General features: G+C 45.3%; 1 protein-coding gene across 1 annotated transcript in view; it reads right to left on the bottom strand.

The window, feature by feature from the left end:
• The window catches only part of LOC311237315 (electrogenic sodium bicarbonate cotransporter 1-like), a 161,441-nt gene that overhangs the window by 97,290 nt on the left and 41,489 nt on the right, over positions 1-22,662 (bottom strand). The window contains 1 exon segment of the mRNA XM_084325133.1: positions 21,651-21,842. Within this exon segment, the coding sequence (XP_084181259.1) occupies positions 21,651-21,842 (192 nt within the window).

Here is a 22,662-nt window from a genome sequence, read left to right as displayed (position 1 = left end):
GGACAGAGACCTGGAGACTAGCTGTAGAGGACAGAGACCTGGAGACTAGCTGTAGGAGACAGAGACCTGGAGACTAGCTGTAGAGGACAGAGACCTGGAGACTAGCTGTAGGGGACAGAGACCTGGAGACTAGCTGTAGAGGACAGAGCCCTGGAGACTAGCTGTAGAGGACAGAGCCCTGGAGACTAGCTGTAGAGGACAGAGACCTGGAGACTAGCTGTAGAGGACAGAGACCTGGAGACTAGCTGTAGAGGACAGAGACCTGGAGACTAGCTGTAGGAGACAGAGACCTGGAGACTAGCTGTAGAGGACAGAGACCTGGAGACTAGCTGTAGAGGACAGAGACCTGGAGACTAGCTGTAGAGGACAGAGACCTGGAGACTAGCTGTAGAGGACAGAGCCCTGGAGACTAGCTGTAGAGGACAGAGACCTGGAGACTAGCTGTAGAGGACAGAGCCCTGGAGACTAGCTGTAGAGGACAGAGACCTGGAGACTAGCTGTAGAGGACAGAGACCTGGAGACTAGCTGTAGAGGACAGAGACCTGGAGACTAGCTGTAGAGGACAGAGACCTGGAGACTAGCTGTAGAGGACAGAGACCTGGAGACTAGCTGTAGGAGACAGAGACCTGGAGACTAGCTGTAGAGGACAGAGCCCTGGAGACTAGCTGTAGAGGACAGAGACCTGGAGACTAGCTGTAGAGGACAGAGACCTGGAGACTAGCTGTAGAGGACAGAGACCTGGAGACTAGCTGTAGAGGACAGAGCCCTGGAGACTAGCTGTAGAGGACAGAGACCTGGAGACTAGCTGTAGAGGACAGAGACCTGGAGACTAGCTGTAGAGGACAGAGACCTGGAGACTAGCTGTAGAGGACAGAGACCTGGAGACTAGCTGTAGGAGACAGAGCCCTGGAGACTAGCTGTAGAGGACAGAGACCTGGAGACTAGCTGTAGAGGACAGAGACTAGCTGTAGAGGACAGAGCCCTGGAGACTAGCTGTAGAGGACAGAGACCTGGAGACTAGCTGTAGAGGACAGAGACCTGGAGACTAGCTGTAGAGGACAGAGACCTGGAGACTAGCTGTAGGGGACAGAGACCTGGAGACTAGCTGTAGAGGACAGAGACCTGGAGACTAGCTGTAGGGGGACAGAGCCCTGGAGACTGGCTGTAGAGGACAGAGACCTGGAGACTAGCTGTAGAGGACAGAGCCCTGGAGACTAGCTGTAGAGGACAGAGACCTGGAGACTAGCTGTAGAGGACAGAGACCTGGAGACTAGCTGTAGAGGACAGAGACCTGGAGACTAGCTGTAGAGGACAGAGACCTGGAGACTAGCTGTAGAGGACAGAGACCTGGAGACTAGCTGTAGAGGACAGAGACCTGGAGACTAGCTGTAGAGGACAGAGACCTGGAGACTAGCTGTAGAGGACAGAGACCTGGAGACTAGCTATAGGAGACACACAGGGAGGACTGTGTACCTCACACCTCGGCCAGAGGAGAGAGGGTCCCAACTCTGACCCCAGCTCTGACCTCTGACCGCAGCTCTGACCTCTCGAGCACGAAAAAATAAGACAACACCCCTTTTTCAGATTTCTTTCTAGGAAAAGAAATGTCTGGACAACACGGTATTTTAAAATGCGATATATGGACCCGCGGTCTATCACTACTACTAAAGATAAAAGTGGAGTAGGATACTGTACTTAACATGGTTAACGTTGGAGCCATTTTATGTAAAGTGTATTTAAAAAGAAAAAAAACATTAGGGGCTCAGGAGGTAGAGCGGCCGTCTGGTAATAATAATCAGAAGGTTCCCGGTTCGATTACGGCTCCCGCTGTAATCCCGCCAGCATGTCGAAGTGTCCTTGAGCAAGACACTTGAGCAGGTTGGCACCTTCACCGTCGGTGTGTGAATGGGTGGCACACGTTGTGAAGCGCTTTGGATAAAAAGCACGATATAAATGCACCATTTACTATTTCCATTCGATCCTTTCTCTGTGGGCCCCGGGCTAAGAATAGGACGGAAAGAACCGGAATTTCAGCCGTGAGGAATGACTTGGATAATAACACACCCTCACTCACTATGAGAACCTTTCCCAAGAGCCAGGCTCAGGAAACTGGTACTTCCTTCTAAGAAGTTATGTTGACCTGACTTTTTACGGTGCTTACACTACGCAGATGGGTGCGACAAGTCACAGAATCGACTCGGGGAAGACAAAAATACACACACGATTTAAAAAGGGGGACATATTGTGCATCTTCTCGATAGGCTTACACTACTTCCTTGAAATCTGTGAGACATGTTTGTGCATTCTTTTGTTCATTCTTTTTCATCAGCTGAGCAACAATGTTCATCAAAGTGTTGAGTGCTACAGTGTAGGTTAGTTTATTAGGACAAGTGCATGACAGTAAGGTTAGTTAGGGTTAGATTTTTTTTTCTTTTTTTAATTCAGATAATGGTTGAAGAAGTGAGTCTTTAGTCGACGGCGAAAGATTGGACGTGTTTCGGCTGTCCTAACTGGGGTGGGTAGTTCATTCCACCATTGTGGTGGAACTAGTCTCAAATCTAATTCGAATGATTTATTGTCAGCACCGCGGCCTTCTTCCGGTGTATTGAACATGTGGTTTGTGTAGCAAAACAACGTTAATATTTTATTAAGTATTTCCTTCCTCGTCTGGCCACCCCACACCCAAGAGTAAAATACATGTACAAGTACCTTAGGTGGGCTCCAAAAAGCACAACTAGCAGCTAGCTGATTAATTAAAGCTAAATGTATTTCTCATGCCATCATAAAGGGCAATCATTCTAAATAGTTTATTTAGCTCGTGTCACGTGCTAATCATCACATGAGCAAACACACAAAAGCACCGCAAGTGACTTACACACCACACACACACACAACACTGCTGCTACTTACACTGTAGAATAAGTTATCTTTTTCTTTTTAATTTATCCATAAAAACATTTATAGCTTATTTAGTTTTGTAGTTATAGTTTATGTTTATAGTTATAGTTTGTACAGATCGTTGTGTATTGCGTTCACAAATCTACTACAGTTGAGGAGCCGGGGCAAACAAACAAGCATCTCACGTTTTCCAGAATGCATGTACATTAAAAAAAAAAAAAACGAACAATAAAAGAAGACTTGAAACTTTGGCCAAAAGGAGTACATAAGTCACCCCCCGCCCGCCCCCCCCCCCCCCCCCCCCCCCGAGCGCATAAATAACATTTAAAACCAAATCCATATAAACACAAAGGTAAAACCCATTCTCCATAATGTGTCCCCTTTTAACCTCCCGTTCAGTCGGAGAAGGTATTTATGTGGACCTGCTGGTAGAATCCTGAGGTCAACGCCACGATTTATGAGGAGCCGTATTATGGGCTGTAGAGCACTAGCAGTTAGTAACACTTCTAGGAAAGTGAACGGCCTGTGCAGCTTGTGGTGATGTCACAAGGTGGACGCTAAAGCTGTAAATCACCAGTCTGTGCTATTTCTGCAGCAGCGTTCCCATCATAACCACTCTAGATGCCTCAGACAGTAAGAGCATATTTTAATCTAGACGCCTCAAACAGTAACAGCATCTTTTAATCTAGTTTCCCTTCCCCCACCCCGCCTATCCAACCCCCCCCCCCCCACCTCCAATGTACAGTTTCCAACCCCACCTATACCCCCCACCGCCACCGCCACCCCACCTACTCAACCTCCTCCAATGTACAGTTTCCAACCCCACCTACCACCCCCCCGCGCCACCTACCCAACCTTATTACCTTTTTGCAACTGCAAAGTAAAGCTTTGTCAACATGTTTTATCTAATAAAATAATGTTTTCAGTCTGTTCATCTCACTTCAAGCATTTTTATTGCAGCAAATGGTATTTTCTCAAGGAGACAGATGTAAACACTGTAATCTGTGTTGCATGTACCTGACAAACTGAACTGTTTGTATTACAGTCATATTCCAACTTAACTGAATGCACATGTGTGCGTGTGTGGACTACTGTACTATTACAGGTATTGAAATGAACAATACAACGTCCTTATACAAAAGAAATTATACAAAAAAGAAAAAATATATATTTTTTAAATAAATATTAAAATATCGATACTTGGCGTCCTTGTATCGATACAGTATCGCCATGCAAAGTATCGCGATTAGGGGTGTAACGATTCGACCCCACAACGATTCGATTACGATTATTCAGGCAACGATTCAATGCATCATGAAATCTCTTCATTTGACCACGATTCGATTTGACTCGATTAATTTACGATTAATTTATCAGTAAATCAGTTAATTCCCCAAAAAAATTTGAATACACAAATGTGGCTGGGGGAACTGATTCACTCAGCATGAATGGACTATAGGTCAATAAAAACAACACACACAAAAAAAAATACATTATTTCGATTAATTTAGATTATAATCGATTCTAACATATTCAAATCGATGCATAGATTCTAACACATTAGAAGCGATGCATTTCGATTAATCGATGCATCGTTACACACCCCTAATCGCGATACTACTACGTATCGATATTTCCCCCCACCACTACTGTGTACGCGACCCCACGCTCCTCTCTCTGTGAACACGACCCCACGCTCCTCTCTCTGTGAACACGACCCCACGCTCCTCTCTGTGTACACGACCCCACGCTCCTCTCTCTGTGAGCACGACCCCACGCTCCTCTCTCTGTGAACACGACCCCACGCTCCTCTCTGTGTACACGACCCCACGCTCCTCTCTCTGTGAGCACGACCCCACGCTCCTCTCTGTGAGCACGACCCCACGTTCCTCTCTGTGAACACGACCCCACGCTCCTCTCTGTGAGCACGACCCCGCGCTCCTCTCTGTGAGCACGACCCCACGCTCCTCTCTGTGAGCACGACCCCACGCTCCTCTCTGTGAGCACGACCCCACGCTCCTCTCTGTGAGCACGACCCCACGCTCCTCTCTGTGAACACGACCCCACGCTCCTCTCTGTGAACACGACCCCACGCTCCTCTCTGTGAGCACGACCCCACGCTCCTCTCTGTGAACACGACCCCACGCTCCTCTCTGTGAGCACGACCCCACGCTCCTCTCTCTGTACACGACCCCACGCTCCTCTCTGTGAGCACGACCCCACGCTCCTCTCTGTGAGCACGACCCCACGCTCCTCTCTGTGAGCACGACCCCACGCTCCTCTCTCTGTTCACGACCCCACGCTCCTCTCTGTGAACACGACCCCACGCTCCTCTCTGTGAACACGACCCCACGCTCCTCTCTGTGAACACGACCCCACGCTCCTCTCTGTGAGCACGACCCCACGCTCCTCTCTGTACACGACCCCACGCTCCTCTCTGTACACGACCCCACGCTCCTCTCTGTGAGCACGACCCCACACTCCTCTCTGTGAACACGACCCCACGCTCCTCTCTGTGAACACGACCCCACGCTCCTCTCTGTGAGCACGACCCCGCGCTCCTCTCTGTGAGCACGACCCCGCGCTCCTCTCTGTGTTCACGACCCCACACTCCTCTCTGTGTTCACGACCCCACGCTCCTCTCTGTGAGCACGACCCCACGCTCCTCTCTGTGAGCACGACCCCACGCTCCTCTCTGTGAACACGACCCCACGCTCCTCTCTGTGAGCACGACCCCACGCTCCTCTCTGTGAGCACGACCCCACGCTCCTCTCTGTGAACACGACCCCACGCTCCTCTCTGTGAGCACGACCCCACGCTCCTCTCTGTGAGCACGACCCCACGCTCCTCTCTGTGAGCACGACCCCACGCTCCTCTCTGTGAGCACGACCCCACGCTCCTCTCTGTGAACACGACCCCACGCTCCTCTCTGTGAGCACGACCCCACGCTCCTCTCTGTGAGCACGACCCCACGCTCCTCTCTGTGAACACGACCCCACGCTCCTCTCTGTGAGCACGACCCCACGCTCCTCTCTGTGAGCACGACCCCACGCTCCTCTCTGTGAGCACGACCCCACGCTCCTCTCTCTGTGAGCACGACCCCACGCTCCTCTCTGTGAACACGACCCCACGCTCCTCTCTGTGAGCACGACCCCACGCTCCTCTCTGTGAGCACGACCCCACGCTCCTCTCTGTGAGCACGACCCCACGCTCCTCTCTCTGTGAGCACGACCCCACGCTCCTCTCTGTGAACACGACCCCACGCTCCTCTCTGTGAGCACGACCCCACGCTCCTCTCTGTGAGCACGACCCCACGCTCCTCTCTGTGAGCACGACCCCACGCTCCTCTCTGTGAGCACGACCCCACGCTCCTCTCTGTGAACACGACCCCACGCTCCTCTCTCTGTACACGACCCCGCGCTCCTCTCCCGTCGCGCGACCAGTGTCATCAATGGAAACCCCAGCAGTTTGTTGTTGCTGCACACAAGGCTGAGGCAGAGGGCTTCACAGCGAGCGCCAAAATCAACAGGATTAAGCGGATTTAATCAGAGGGCAAAACAGCGGGAGGGGGAAACAAACGGCCAGTCCGTCGGCTTTGTCTGGGAGTAGTGTGTGTGTGTGTGTGTGTGTGTGTGTGTGTGTGTGTGTGTGTGTGTGTGTGTGTGTTTTGACTCGGGGCTTTGCCTGACACCCTTTAAAAATCTGACACACGTCAAAAACCCTCCGCTCTGACCACAGTAGTCATATTATTGTTATCGTTCCCCCCGGCGTGAATGTTATTCATTCGAGCTCCGTTCCAAATATTTACATTTAGTCATTTAGCTGACTGCTTTTATCCAAAGCCACTTACGAGTTCTGTACGACAAGTCATCAGGAAGAGGGTACGACTCTTTCAGCTGAGTAACAATGTTCATCAAACACAGCGCTGAAACGTGGGTGCTGCAGTGTTGAGTGCATAGTGGTAAAGACATAGTATAGTAGGAAGAGTGCATGATGGTATAGGACAGTAAGAAGGTTGGTGTATTTTTTATTTTGTAAATATAACTAAATATTGTAATGAATCAGAGCAGGGCTGTACGTTAACTTTTTTTGCACATAGCACTGGTGCTACAGAGGTTGATAGTTTTGTAGCACAGGCCAAAATCTTGTAGCACAAGTATAAAACGTGTTATATTTGTAACAGTCACAAATGTGCCTATTGTATTTGTGTTATTTAGTTGCAGTGCCATGTTTGGCTGTCATTTAGTATATCGCCATGTGTTATTATTACTATGATACTCTCATATGCTATTTTCAATTAATATCATAAACAACATAAGGAATATTAGCATAATTTTGAGTGGACTGAAGGAATGAGTCAGCGTTAATAGTTTTAAATGCAAATAATTTATTGAAACATAGAAGTGGGGTCGGTTGGGACACACACACACAATGGGGGACCCTGATGTAAACAAGACAAACGTCTTTCTCTGGTCTGCATCCCCTTAACAATTGTGTGTATTGAGCCGTACTGTACTGTACCCATTCTGCAATCTGTTAAATAAAGTTTTCATTCATTCATTCACACACACTGTTTCAACTCACCACCCCCGCATCATATTGTAGTCTAGTCTGTCTTCAAACTTCCACTCCTCTCGAAACTTGTTTATTTGAATATCAACATTATCTGTCCATCCTCAGTTTACTATAATATACTCCTGTCCTGACTAGTGACTTCATCATCTTTCCAAACGCACGCACGCACACACACACAGGGAAGGGGAGAGAGTGCCCCCCCCCATTTCCCTTTCCACACTGTCTGCTGGCTCTGCCTCTGATCAGGATTAGCTTGTTAGCTTGCTAACGTTGTAGTGATTGTAATGGTACATAAACATTAATTTCGGGCGATGTGCGCATAAAGGAATGGCGACGGTGCAAAGCATGTAGATGCATTTGACCCGTTGCGAGAAAAAAAACCCACCACGGACTTATTTCGGGACGTGTAGGCGCACTGCTGTGTTAACGTGCACCAACCGACCAACGCGCTGCTCTGCTTGCAGAAGGCGCACGGATAGGGCGGATATGACTCGTCGAGTTGTCACAAGAGTTTTTTCAAAATAAGATTATCATATGCACCTGAACGTTGCTAGCTTTCGGAGCCTAGCTGGAGCTGCGCGTGGGCAGAAATGAGACCCGCTACAGGATTTTCAAAATAAGAGTATCTATATGAACCGAATCCCTATCGCACCAGTGCTACTGAAGTAAATCCATCCATCGCACAGACCGCTGTTGCTGTAGCACGTGCGATATATATCTCGCACTGTACAGGCCTGCAGAGTCAGGATTACATATAATATAAGATATGATATTCCTTTATTTGATCCCCTTGGGGGAAATGCGGGAGTCATAGCGACGTGGGAGAGGGGGAGGGGAGGTACAGGTATGGGCAGGGTAATAGTAGAAAGACATAAATGTAGGCAATACAATTTTATTTGAATATTTAAAAATATGAGAAAAAAATAAACGTCATAAAAATCTAATTGAGTCTCCAGTGTAATCGTCACACCCCTAATAGTAAATAGTAAATGGTGCATTTATATAGCAGCTTTTATCCAAAGCACTTTACAACTCGTGCATCACATTCACACACCGACGGCGGAGGCGACCAAGCGGTGGTGCCAACCTGCTCATCGGGAGCAGTTAGGGGTTAAGTGTCTTTGCTCAAGGACACACACACTGCCGGGAGGAGCCAGAATGAATCCAACCGGGAACCTTCCGATTACCAGACAACCGCCACTGTAGTTTGAGATCAGTGTCGGATATTAATAAAGGGGGCGGGCTCATGGCGAAAATGCCCCTGTACGTCCAGATGATGTCCCTGAAGTAAAGACTCTATGTGTAAGAGAATGACCCCATTAATTAGGGTAAAAAGAGGAGTACAGTCTATTGAAAACCATACGTGTGCCATAATTCTGGCTGATATTTATGATATTGTCCCACAAATGCTGAAAATGCCCCTCTGTTCACAAAGGCAGAAATAGAAAAAGAGAATGTCCTACCCTGGCATGGATATCAGAGGGGTGAGGTTAAAGGTCATGGGGGGGGGGGGGGTCAAGGCTAGGAGCAACAGCTGAGGTCATTGAAACTCTTTCTGCTCAGCAGCAGCCTAGAGGAGTTGTGCCGGGATCAGACGACTCTAGTCTTTCACAACGAGTCACCGTGTCAGAGCAACACAGAGACAGGTGAGAGTGTGGTCGTCTGGTGATCGGAAGGTTCCCGGTTCGATTCCCGCTCCTCCCACCTGGGCAGCGTGGCGAAGTGTCCTTAAGTGCAAGACACTTAACCCCCTAACTGCCGCCGATGAGCAGGTCAGCACGTTGCATGCCTTGTGTGCTTTTTAATTTGTTTTATTTTGATCTGAGTGTTTCTTCCATTTAATTGCTGAAATTAAATTAAACAAAAATGAAAAAAATAAGTCTAACCCTAACGAACCTTACTGTCATGCACTTGTCCTAATAATTATACTAACCCACACTATAGCACTCAACACTTTGATGAACATTGTTACTCAGCTGATAGAGTCGTGCTCTTCTTGCTGTCTTGTCGTACAGAACTTGTAAGGCGCTTTGTATAAAAGCGTTCAGCTAAATGACTAAATAGAATAGAATAGAAAACTTTATTGCCATTTCAACACATGGTTGATTGGGATTTGTCTTGGTGCCACATACAGTACAGACATTATAAAAACATACAATATAAAAACACAATACATGCAATACAATCCCCACAATAAAAGTTTTACACAAACAATTAAAAAGAAAAAATGCTACAGTACCTAAAATAAATTGCTCAGTGTTCCAGTGTTAAAGTGCATATTGCCTTAAAGTGCATGTTGGCTGGTGCTAGCCCTTGTGGTACAAAGTGCCTGTACATTTGTACTTGAGTTCAGGTGACGGACAGCCTCGGGATATGTACTGTTTTTAAAACGGGATGTCCTGCACCTGAGACTTTGAAGTCTTCTGCCAGAGGGATGTAAATGTCATTGGTTGTTTTATTCATTTTTTATTTTTTTTTATATCTATCTCCTTTCATGTAGCACTTTGAGATTGCTACAATATAAAGTGCATTAGAAATAGAATTTATTATTATTATTATTATTATGGTCGCCTCCGCCGTGGGACGTGTGAGTGAATGGGTGAATGGGAGGAACAAAAATTGTAAAGCGCTTTGGATAAAAGAGTTCTATAAATGCACCATTTATCATAAAGGCTCGCTAAGTCTTGGCCCGGGAGACGGGCCCACTATGCCGTTTATCCCCGACAGATCGCTGCATGGCGTCTTGGCATGAAGTTCAGGAAGGAGGGGTTTGGTTTCACACTTTTGTGAGAACGATCCCAACATGCGAGACTTTTCGTCGGGGTGTCGCGGGGCGTGAGGCGACACATCGCTGTTCTCTGATTGTGTCACACGACGAGGGGTAAAAACGGCCGCTTACATTACATTACATTTAAGCGACTTACAAGTTCTGTACGACAAGTCATCAGGAAGGGTACAACTCTATCAGCTGAGTAACAATGTTCATCAAAGTGTTGAGTGCTACAGTGTAGGTTAGTGTATTAGGACAAGTGCATGACAGTACGGTTAGTTAGGGTTAGATATATATATATATATATATATTTTTTTTTTTAATTCAGATAATGGTTGAAGAAGTGCGTCTTTACATTTACATTTACATTTAGTCATTTAGCTGACGCTTTTATCCAAAGCGACTTACAAGTTCTGTACGACAAGCCATCAGGAAGGGCACAACTCTATCAGCTGAGTAACAATGTTCATCAAAGTGTTGAGTGCTACAGTGTAGGTTAGTTTATTAGTCTTTAGTCGACGGCGAAAGATTGGATGGGTTTCGGCTGTCCTAACTGGGGTGGGAAGTTCATTCCACCATTGTGGGGCAAGGACTGAGAATAGGCGGCTTCTCTTTGATGACCCTCCGGGAGCTTGGATAGGAGTAGGTCTGAGGCGGCCAGAAGATGCAGAGCGTAGGGGCCTTGAGGGTGTGTAGTTAGAGACCATTGACCGGAGGTAGGCGGGAGCGGTTCCCTTTGCCGCACGGTATGCCAGGTTGAGGGCCTTGAAGCGGATTCGTGCAGCAATGGGGAGCCAGTGCTTGTCGTTCATAGTATTGTATGTTGTATATTGTGTCCTATATTTTTACTTTGTCTAAATTTTTTCTTTCATATACACGTGGGAATGGGGGAACGCAATTTAAAATGTCTGTATGTCTAGCACAAATAGAAAATTTTACAATAAAGTTTGACTTTGACTTTTGATAATCGGGCACAACACTGGAAACGTGTGGACCAACAACAGAATCACGTTGTGAATCTAGCTGAATTCGTCTGATCCCGGGTGTTCGTTTCATGTCGCAGCAAGGTCTTGTTCCGTTTACATTCACAGTTCTTTTTTTTTCTAAATATGTTTTTGTAGATTTTTATTGGTTTTGTACTACCGGGCAGTCCGGTAGAGAGAGAGGGAGAGGAGGAAATGGGAGACAGAGCAGGGGAAGACATTCGGCAAAGGACCGAACTCGGGTCGGCCGTTTCGCGACGCAGCGCGTTACATGGTGTGCTACTAGAGCGCCCCTACATTCACAGTGCTGACGATAGATCTTCAGGCGTCACATGACTCATTTTGTTTACGCGACCATGTCGGCGGGAAAAGTGTGAGCAAAATGGCGGCCCACCGTAGGTTTTAACCTGTTCCACCCCAGGTGAAATCTGCATAAAATGTATACCTAGGTAAATGGAATATTGCTCCACTTCTACAAGGGCTATTTGCATATTCTTGGTATCTAGGAACATCTATGGACCTCAATGAATGTATTCTCAGTGTCAGAAATATTGTGTCTATTACTAGGCTTGCTTAAATTCTGATGAAACAAAGGAAAATATGAAGTATGATTTTTCTTTTCATCTTTGACAGTGAATAAAACCATGATAATAATGACCAAACTTAAAAAACTGCCACTGAGCTCATTCAGTACCATCTTGAGATCATGTGTACAAAAGATCTAAGGAAATTAATAAAGGGAAGATGATAAAATTGAAGGTTTTGTATACAGTACTGAATTCTCCCATCCGGACTAATGCAATTTGAAATATTATTATAGAATATAGAATATATGCTTATACATTACCTTATTATAGCCAATTCGCACATTTATATATATATACATATAGTATCTTTCAAATGGCCGAGTTCAATTTGGATATAGTATCACCAGGCATGCATAATAACATATACAGATATTTAATGTAATCGACTGTACTTTTTTTTATTTCTCCCACAGTGTAACCATTGTGTAACTAATTTCAGATCTAATTATTCCTACATGATTACAATAGTGTGGAGAAACTGACTGCGTTTCAATATTTGTCAAAAACGTTACCTTTTGTAGCTTATTATCGCGAATCATAACAATTATTGATATGATTCATTCAGAACGCTGAACTTTGAAACGCCATAGCGGACCACAGGAAGTGTAGTTTGGAGAAATTCCGACGCTGGCAGATAGCTGGCGAGTCGCTCTTCAAAATGGCCGCAAAAAAACTACAATTCCCATGGTTCAACATTTCCATTTCCGCTTCCGGGTAAAAAACGCGAGTGAAAAATAAAAACTTAAAATGATATAAACTCACTTTTAACCTATTGCTAAACTATTGCCAACCTAACGTTTTACATTCTACATGTATTTGTGACATAGTAGTGATAATAATACTTGAAAACGTTTTATTTTAAAAACGTTAATTTATTGCATCACTCATAAAAATATTAATATATGATAATAATGTCAAAAAGGGGTCGGTACCGTCCCCGTGGGGTGGAACAGGTTGCCGTCAGGGTTCACTGCGCACTTATAATGCCAAGGCCGCTTAACGCTATATTGTAATACTTGAAGATAAGAAGATTATTTTATTGTCATTGTACACAAGGCAGTTGAAATGTGTCTTTTCGCATATCCCTCCTAGTTACACATACACACAGTCCTCATATCCCTCCTAGTTACACACAGTCCTCATATCCCTCCTAGTTACACACAGTCCTCATATCCCTCCTAGTAGTTACACATACACACAGTCCTCATATCCCTCCTAGTTACACACAGTCCTCATATCCCTCCTAGTTACACACAGTCCTCATATCCCTCCTAGTTACACACAGTCCTCATATCCCTCCTAGTTACACACAGTCCTCATATCCATCCTAGTTACACATACAGTCCTCATATCCCTCCTAGTTACACACAGTCCTCATATCCATCCTAGTTACACATACAGTCCTCATATCCCTCCTAGTTACACATACACACAGTCCTCATATCCCTCCTAGTTACACATACACACAGTCCTCATATCCCTCCTAGTTACATACAGTCCTCATATCCCTCCTAGTTACACATGCACACAGTCCTCATATCCCTCCTAGTTACATACATACACACAGTCCTCATATCCCTCCTAGTTACACACAGTCCTCATATCCCTCCTAGTTACACACAGTCCTCATATCCCTCCTAGTTACACACAGTCCTCATATCCCTCCTAGTTACACACAGTCCTCATATCCCTCCTAGTTACACACAGTCCTCATATCCCTCCTAGTTACACACAGTCCTCATATCCCTCCTAGTTACACACAGTCCTCATATCCCTCCTAGTTACACACAGTCCTCATATCCCTCCTAGTTACACACAGTCCTCATATCCCTCCTAGTTACACAGTCCTCATATCCCTCCTAGTTACACACAGTCCTCATATCCCTCCTAGTTACACACAGTCCTCATATCCCTCCTAGTTACACACAGTCCTCATATCCCTCCTAGTTACACACAGTCCTCATATCCCTCCTAGTTACATACAGTCCTCATATCCCTCCTAGTTACACACAGTCCTCATATCCCTCCTAGTTACACACAGTCCTCATATCCCTCCTAGTTACACACAGTCCTCATATCCCTCCTAGTTACACACAGTCCTCATATCCCTCCTAGTTACATACAGTCCTCATATCCCTCCTAGTTACACACAGTCCTCATATCCCTCCTAGTTACACACAGTCCTCATATCCCTCCTAGTTACACACATAGTCCTCATATCCCTCCTAGTTACACACAGTCCTCATATCCCCCCTAGTTACACACAGTCCTCATATCCCTCCTAGTTACACACAGTCCTCATATCCCTCCTAGTTACACACAGTCCTCATATCCCTCCTAGTTACACACAGTCCTCATATCCCTCCTAGTTACACACAGTCCTCATATCCCTCCTAGTTACACACAGTCCTCATATCCCTCCTAGTTACACACAGTCCTCATATCCCTCCTAGTTACACACAGTCCTCATATCCCTCCTAGTTACACACAGTCCTCATATCTCTCCTAGTTACACACAGTCCTCATATCCCTCCTAGTTACACACAGTCCTCATATCCCTCCTAGTTACACACAGTCCTCATATCCCCCCTAGTTACACACAGTCCTCATATCCCCCCTAGTTACACACAGTCCTCATATCCCCCCTAGTTACACACAGTCCTCATATCCCTCCTAGTTACACACAGTCCTCATATCCCTCCTAGTTACACACAGTCCTCATATCCCTCCTAGTTACACACAGTCCTCATATCCCCCCTAGTTACACACAGTCCTCATATCCCTCCTAGTTACACACAGTCCTCATATCCCTCCTAGTTACACACAGTCCTCATATCCCTCCTAGTTACACACAGTCCTCATATCCCTCCTAGTTACACACAGTCCTCATATCCCTCCTAGTTACACACAGTCCTCATATCCCTCCTAGTTACACACAGTCCTCATATCCCTCCTAGTTACACACAGTCCTCATATCCCTCCTAGTTACACACAGTCCTCATATCCCTCCTAGTTACACACAGTCCTCATATCCCTCCTAGTTACACACAGTCCTCATATCCCTCCTAGTTACACACAGTCCTCATATCCCTCCTAGTTACACACAGTCCTCATATCCCTCCCCCACACATGCATTTCATCAGACGGGTCAGAGAGCAGGCTCGCCCGTAGTGCAGTGCCCCTGGAGCAGTTTTTAGGGTTCAGTGCCTTGCTCAAGGGCAATTGGTGGGCACCATAGATGTAGTACCAGCCACCATACTTCAGTCACCAGCTCACAACTGGAATACATCCTCCCGTCGGAGACAGGGATCGAACCAGCAACCTTTTGGTTACCGGCCGGTCTCTTCTACCTGTAGGCCATTCTGCCTCCCCAGTGTGCAAGACTTCCCTCGTAATCCCTTCCCTAGTTTCAATTGCCCCTCATAAAACTTTTAACTTAATCAATGTTCCTAATTAACTAATATATTTATACCGTAATTCCTCTAATAGTAACCGGGTCTCAAATACAAGCCGGGTCTCTATTAATGGCCGGGTGCGCTCTTGAGCTAAGCAATTATAAGCCGGCCTCCTAATACAAGCCGGGTTACTAATATACTGAGCTGCATACTGAGCTAGTTACTTGATTTCACTTTGAAAACGTTGAAATGACCAGTGACCACCTGTAATTGCACTGTTTACTATTTCATACAGTACTTGGTTTCAATAAATGAACCCAGTACATTTTACTGGGTTCAAACTGACACAAAATGTTGATTTATTCATTATGATCCGTTTGAAAATTTGAAATATAGGCCTCCCTCTTATACAGGCCTCCTCCTAATACAAGCCTGGTACCCGCTACAGTTGAAACAAATACAAGCCGGGGTTACTATTAGAGGAATTACGGTATATGATATAAGCCTAAAGTCTGACGTTAATTTCCGACAGTTACTTATTTACCATCGAAATCCATGTATAACATCTGCAGGAGCAGGTAACCGAAGGCTAGAATAAACACCTTGAACCGCAGCCACGGACTCAGGCTCATTCATTGGACTCGCGTGTCGGACAGATCTCCCTGCCCAAACCCGCTCAGCGGCTTTAGTCGTTTAAATAGTCGCTTTACATGCTTTATATGCTTTTTTTTATCTGTTTTTTGCATGTTGACCGGAAGAAACTCACTGACAATCGACGTTGTTATTAGATCCATAGCTATAATATTTAGGTTTAGCACTGCAAACACCGGAATTTATCCCCATTGAACAGAGCGCTGGCACACAACGGCCCAACGCCCATAGCGACCTCTGGCGCTGAACCTGTTAAGTGTGGGGTCCCCCAAAAAAATCCTAAATAAAATGGGGTTGCGGTATAAAAATGTTTGAGAACCCCTGGCAATAAGGGAACAGCGTTGCTATGACGACGCACCTGTACCACCATGTTGTTTGTTTGCCACCTGGATGGGGCCCCCTTCCGGACCACCCTCTAGCTGTGACTCAGCACCGTCTCGCTTGGTAATCCTGGGGAAAGCCCCGATGATGAGCGACACGGTACTGGAGTCCGGTATCACTGGGTCGGTGGTACCAGGCGAAAACGGGATATTGATATTGCAGGTTATCTGCACATTTTCTCAATACCTTGACCAGTGTTCCCCAAAGGATTTTGTGAGACTGTGGTGGGTGAACCTCGGACCCTCTAGAAATGTTTCTTGGTACATTTTTAAGTTAAATGCATCAATCTGGTGCACTTTCAGAGCAAAATAAATAGGCCAGATCTATGGTGAACTTTGTGCTCAAAACACAAAATGGACTAGAGCTGGATACATTTGAGCCATCAAAGAAATGAAGCAAAAGTGGTTACCTGTGTTGAACTGGTTTATTTTTTAGAAAATAGAAAAAATATACTGGATTACTATTACGACTACTACTACTGCCAATACTACTGATACATCCCTATTGGCAAACTTTATATTTAAAAAAAAATTATAATAATAATAATAATTTTATTTAAAAAAAAAAATTCGGTTCATTATACTGTGGCGGGACAAATTAGACCAGTCTAGGTAATTAATGGGAAACACTGCTTGACCCCCATGTGTGACAGAAATCAGAGTGACTTCCTTTTTGTCCGACGATGACTCCAAACCAACAGAGCAAAAAGTCTATACCGTACAGCGAGAGATACTTTAAAAAGGGTTAGGACCAGCCACCACCACCACCACCACCACCACCACCAGCGCCTCTGGACCTGTATCTCCCCGTGCTCTCGTCTCCCTCGGGCCAATAGAGGCTAAACGTCCTCAGGTAACCGAACACCGACAGTACATTCAGGTCTTTATTGGCACGGGGGGCAAACAGGAGGTAGAGCGGTCGTCTGGTCATCAGAAAGTTCACAGTTCGATTCCCGCTCCTCCCGGGCAGCGTGTGTCAAAGTGTCCTTGAGCAAGACACTTATAACCCCCATAACTGCTCCCGATGAGCTGGTCAACGCCTCCGCCGTCGGGTGTGTGAGTGAGTGAGTGAGCGGGTGAATCATGTGAGGCACAAGTCGTAAAGCGCCTTGGATAAAAAGCTGCTCTATAAATGTAATCCATTTACCAAACGAATAAAAACACACACCTACTTCAAAACCACTTCCACAGAGTGGTGTGATTATTAGAGGTACCGCCGCTATTGGCTATTTATTTTCACATATTATTTTTTATATTGTTTGGATTTATTTACATGTTCGAAAAATAAAGATTTTAATCAATCAATCAATCTTCAAAATGTTTGTGCCTATATTTATGTCTTTCTACCTTCACCCTGCCCATACCTGTGCCTCCGCCCTCTCCCGTGCTGCTATAACGCCCAAATGTCCCCAAGGCGATCAATAAAGGAATATCTTATCTTAGGTGGATCAAGGCCCATTATTGGTCCTTTGCCACGGTGCAGCACAGTTAAAACTGTCCTCACGTGACGCCAAAACACTTCTCAACGCGGCCCTTTTTAACCCTTTCACTACCACACTACCAAAGGGTTAACCCTTTCACTGCCATGCGACAAAGGGTTAACCCTTTTCACAACCACACTACAGAAGGTTAACTCTTTCACTACCACACTATATAACCTTCTGTAGTGTGGCAGTGAAAGGGTTAACCTTCTGTAGTGTGGTAGTGAAAGGGTTAACCTTCTGTAGTGTGGTTAGTGAAAGGTTAACCTTATGTAGTGTGGTAGTGAAAGGGTTAACCTTCTGTAGTGTGGTAGTGAAAGGGTTAACCTTATGTAGTGTGGCAGTGAAAGGGTTAACCTTCTGTAGTGTGGTAGTGAAAGGGTTAATAAAGTGGACCGGTCAGCCAGTCCTACGGGGTCATCAGGGGTCATCAGGGCGGACCGTCGGCTCTAGTTCCACCAGCGGCCCCAAGACGAGGAGCATTAATCTCCCAGCTGTCCCCTCTTTTCCCAAATCCCCACACGAGACCCGCGTGTGACCGCCATTGCTTTTCTTAAGGCCGCCGCTTTGGGTCGCCGACAGTGATCCTCTGAAGCAATAAAAACCTGGATTTAACGGAACAAAAGACCTACGGCAGTAAAACACGGTGAACCGTCGCCCCGGACGACATACTGAGGCTTTTGTTTTCACTCGCGCTACGCCGGCGCTGGGCCGAGAAGCAGCTCCAGCTCTGGTGACACGGATACGGTTACATCTGAGACGGAGGAAAGGGAGACGTTAATGGAGCCTCCTGGTGATTAAAGCACACGGGACGAGGCAGCTCTACACCCAGGGTTCACACAGACATTGCAAACATTTTATTCAAGGACTTTCCTAAGCACTATTTTTCATTTTAAAAAGGGGCATTTAAAAGGATACAATTCACTTTAAATGCTGTTTTTTTTATAGAAAAAGAAATCTGATCCAATATTTATGGCCCAAAAGTGGCAATTTTTTAACATGAACTTGAGGACTGCATACTTTTTTTGCAAACCAAAATACTATACTTTATACTCTCTCTGAAGTTCACTTTTAGTGCTAATGAAATAGAGTAACATAGGTCTGAACTTGAGTTGTAGAAAAACGTGTTAATCAAGTTTTTCTGTAGTTGTTAGTAGTGAAAACTGTTAGTAGCTGAACACCCTGGGTCCATAGCCTGAAGTCTTGTGTAGCACATGTCCAAATTTCATAAGAATCCGTTCAGAAATGAGTGATTAGAAGCAGTTTTGGTAAAAAGTGAGGAAAAAAAAGAGGTCAGAAAACGATTTTGCCATTGCCTTCAACAGAGAATTCTCTTCCTGTATTCGCTTGTGACTTTTCACCTAGATCCCTGATTCGCTCATTCCCACGTGGGGTACCATTGGAAAGCCACCCTCATTCGTTACAACCCAGTCAAACAATTTTCGAGATCGCCAAATGATTGACGGCGGTAGAGGCTTGAGAGTCGGGACTGGTATTTGAAAACATTTAAAGTCTGCCGTCTACTTCAGCGCACGCCTCACATATCGGCATGTAACTCGAGAGCCGCTGAACAGATTTTGTCACCTGAAATGGCTATCAACAGGTATCAAATATGGCTTTAATTCTATCCATATATTGTATAAAACATATGCACGCCGGAGCCGCTAGAGGTCGCCAAAGTGGCGTGTCGCGCTGGTGGGCAAATCGTCCTTAAAACGGTGCCAGTTAAGAGGTTAAAACCAATTTCCGACAATTAGTTACACTTTAAAAACCAAAAAGAAAAAATCTATTTCTTAATCCAGAACAATTTTATTAATGGATGAACAAAACTTTCAATGCGAATTTCAATGACTTTTTAAGCACATTTAAAAAAAAAATTGCTGTTGTCAAGGATTTTTTTTAACCATTTAAAGCACTTCAAGGATCTTGTGTGAACCCTGTACACCTGACGGTGGAGGATCCCAGGAGGATTCTGTGGGAGGAGCCGGCTGCCTGCAGGGATTAGCGGAGGGGCCCCTCTCTGCCGTGAGCCGCCTGGTGTGAGAGCCGGTGGCTTAAAGGGGGAATCCCACTATTTTAAAACCCGGAGCCTATTTCTGGATCGTGACACACATACACACAAAAAAAGCCAGATCAGGGACGGTTACCTGCCATATAACGACGCTTCTACACAAAATGCTTCCATTTTGACTGTGTATTTTATATTGTATTTCTCCGTTGTATTTGTATCGTTATATGTGTTGTACCGTTTGCGGTACTCTTTCTCTTTGTGTAAATTGTGCACCTTCTGGTATTTTTATTAGTGTTGGGACAGTGGCTCAGGAAGTCTGGTAAATCAGAAGGTTCTCGGTTCTCGATTCCCGCTCCTTGAGCAGCAAGACACTTAACCCTCTATAACCGCTCCCGATGAGCAGGTTGGCACCTTGCCCGCCCCGCCGTTGGTGAGTTGGGTGAAATGGGAGGAACAAAATTGCAAAGCGCTTTGGATAAAAGCTTTTGTACTTTGTATTGTGCAGCACTTTGGTCAACCTTGGTCGTTTTTAAATGTGCTGTATAAATAAATCTGACCCTTGACCTCGACTCTGAGCCTGTCAGCGGCAAAACGATGTGCACGTCTGCCCCGTGCGAAGCTGCCGGCTAAAGCCATCTATCTCCCTCTGCACCCAGGCAGTTACAGAAATAGTCCCCATTATTAGTGGCTCAGGAGGTACAGCAGTCGTCTGGTAATCTGGAGGTTCTCGGTTTGATTCCCGCTCCTCCCGGGCAGCGTGTCGATTCGAAGTGTCCTTGAGCAAGACACTTAACACCTAATTGCTCCCGATGAGCAGGTTGGCACCTTGCGCGGTCGCCCAATTGTAAAGCGTGCGTTTGGATAAAAGCTGTTATATAAATGCGGCCATTTACCATTTATTCATTTTAGACGCTGCATGGTGGGGGGAAAATACAGGTTTTAAAATCACCTGAATTCCCCTTTAAATGTTTAACGTGGTCAGGGCTGGTTTGGAACACTGCAGACAGTCACACCTTGACCAGGGCAGTGACTAGAAGAGCACCTACGGGAGGCCCGGTAAATGTCCAACCCCCCCCCCCCACCAATGTACAGTTTCCTCCCCCTCAAATGTATATATTCTCTTTTAGAAACACTGTCTGTAAATAAACAGTACCGTCTATCTGTATGTCGTGTATGTCATAAATGTTACGATTAATTGAAAATGGGGGACCCTGATGTAAACAAGACGAAAGTCTTTCTCTGGTCTGCATCCCCTTAACAATTGTGTGTATTGAGCCGTACTGTATTGTACCCATTCTGCAATCTGTTAATAAAATAATCAATCAATCAATGAGAAACCGCTGATAAGAGCAAGGAGCTAATATCATCCTGACAGAAACTTTCATTGGTTGCCGTGCAAACAGCGATTAATTGATCAAATAACAAAACGGTATTAAATCAATGAAACTATCCACTGATTTGTGTCGTTGGCCAAGACTATGTTACACTAGGTACCTTGGGGCCTATCTCAAAGTCCCGCCCTTTTTTCTTGACCCTCCAATCGCAACTGTTGCTTCCCTCCCAAGGGCAATATGACCACTTTTAGATCTCGAAAAATCATACATTTCATAAAGTAAAAGGGGGTACTGAGCTTGAGCAGTGATGTGACATATTTGTTCTCATTTGGATAATTGGATATATACAAAACTGTACTTTTATTTTATTTTTCATTATTTGTTATATTATTTTTATTTGTATTAAATATAATGTCAAATATTGTGGGCAGGGCTTGATACGTTTTTTACCACCCCCTGTTCCTTCTCGAACACTTATGGAAATAGTCTTTGACTATTTTTACCTTTTTGTTTTTTTAAACTTGTTTTACGTTTCCATGTTCGAGACAAATCAAAATCAAATCAAATAAAAAAAACTGGACTCACTGAGGGGCTTGAGGACGCGGGGGCTCGAGGACGTCTCGTCGGCGGTGGTCTCCCCGTCCGACTTGTCCCCCTCGGTGCCGCTGTGGTCCGCCCCCCGCTCCTTCCTCTCCTTGTGGCTGGACCGCCGTCTGTGGCGGCGCCGGCGCTGGTAGCTCTTGGGGACGTGAACGCCGATGTACACGGTGTGGTGACCTGCCATGACACAGAGAGGGGGGGGGGGGGGGCAGTGAAAGGGTTAACCTTCTGTGTATTGTCGCAGTGAAAGGGTTAAGCATTTGGTAGTGCGGCAGTGAAAGGGTTAACATTCGAGGCTTCATATTTTATGACACAACCCCCCCCCCCCCCCCCAAATCCATCGTTGTCCCATCATCCATCAAAAAAAGATTTTTTTTTTATCCTCAAACTAAATCCTCAATTTGAATAAAGTGATTCATCTGATTAAATTAGTCTCTTTTTTTTATTAAATCAACTTTCTTTAATGAATATAACTCATCAGTTTCGTCAACTGATGAGTTATATGATGGTGTACTGTGATGGTTAAGTGATGGTGACGTCTTGATGGAGCGCCGAGCGCCAAGCGGATGCAGACGGGCTACATCATTTATGATAAATGTTTTATTTAACTTTTTTATGACGAGTCATATACCACAATAGTATAATACTATAATATTAGTGTAGCCTAAACTTTATCCGCAACTGTGAAGAAAACCCCCATTGGTTTAAACAGAATGAATAGACACATAAAACAATATATATAAAAAAATAAATTTTTTATTAAAAATTAAGAATTCAAATGTTGATTTAGAATTCGAATGTCAACATTATGAACGAAGCTTCGAAGCTTCGAACTATTCGGTACAGCCCTAACGGTTACCAAGAGGAAATTACATTAATCCTGCTCGCTGATAATCCATAATTATGACCAGTAGGAGAAATGCAGGGAATACAATGTTGGATTTCTTCGCTATAAGTAGAACTGGCTCTCCTGTATCTCCTGTATCTACTAGTCTAC

This window comes from Notolepis coatsorum (assembly GCF_963971535.1).
Source record: "Notolepis coatsorum genome assembly, chromosome: 11".
Classification (NCBI taxonomy): Eukaryota; Metazoa; Chordata; class Actinopteri; order Aulopiformes; family Paralepididae; genus Notolepis; species Notolepis coatsorum.
The sequence above is the reverse complement of the archived record's forward strand: the minus strand, read 5'-3'. Positions and strand labels throughout refer to the sequence as shown.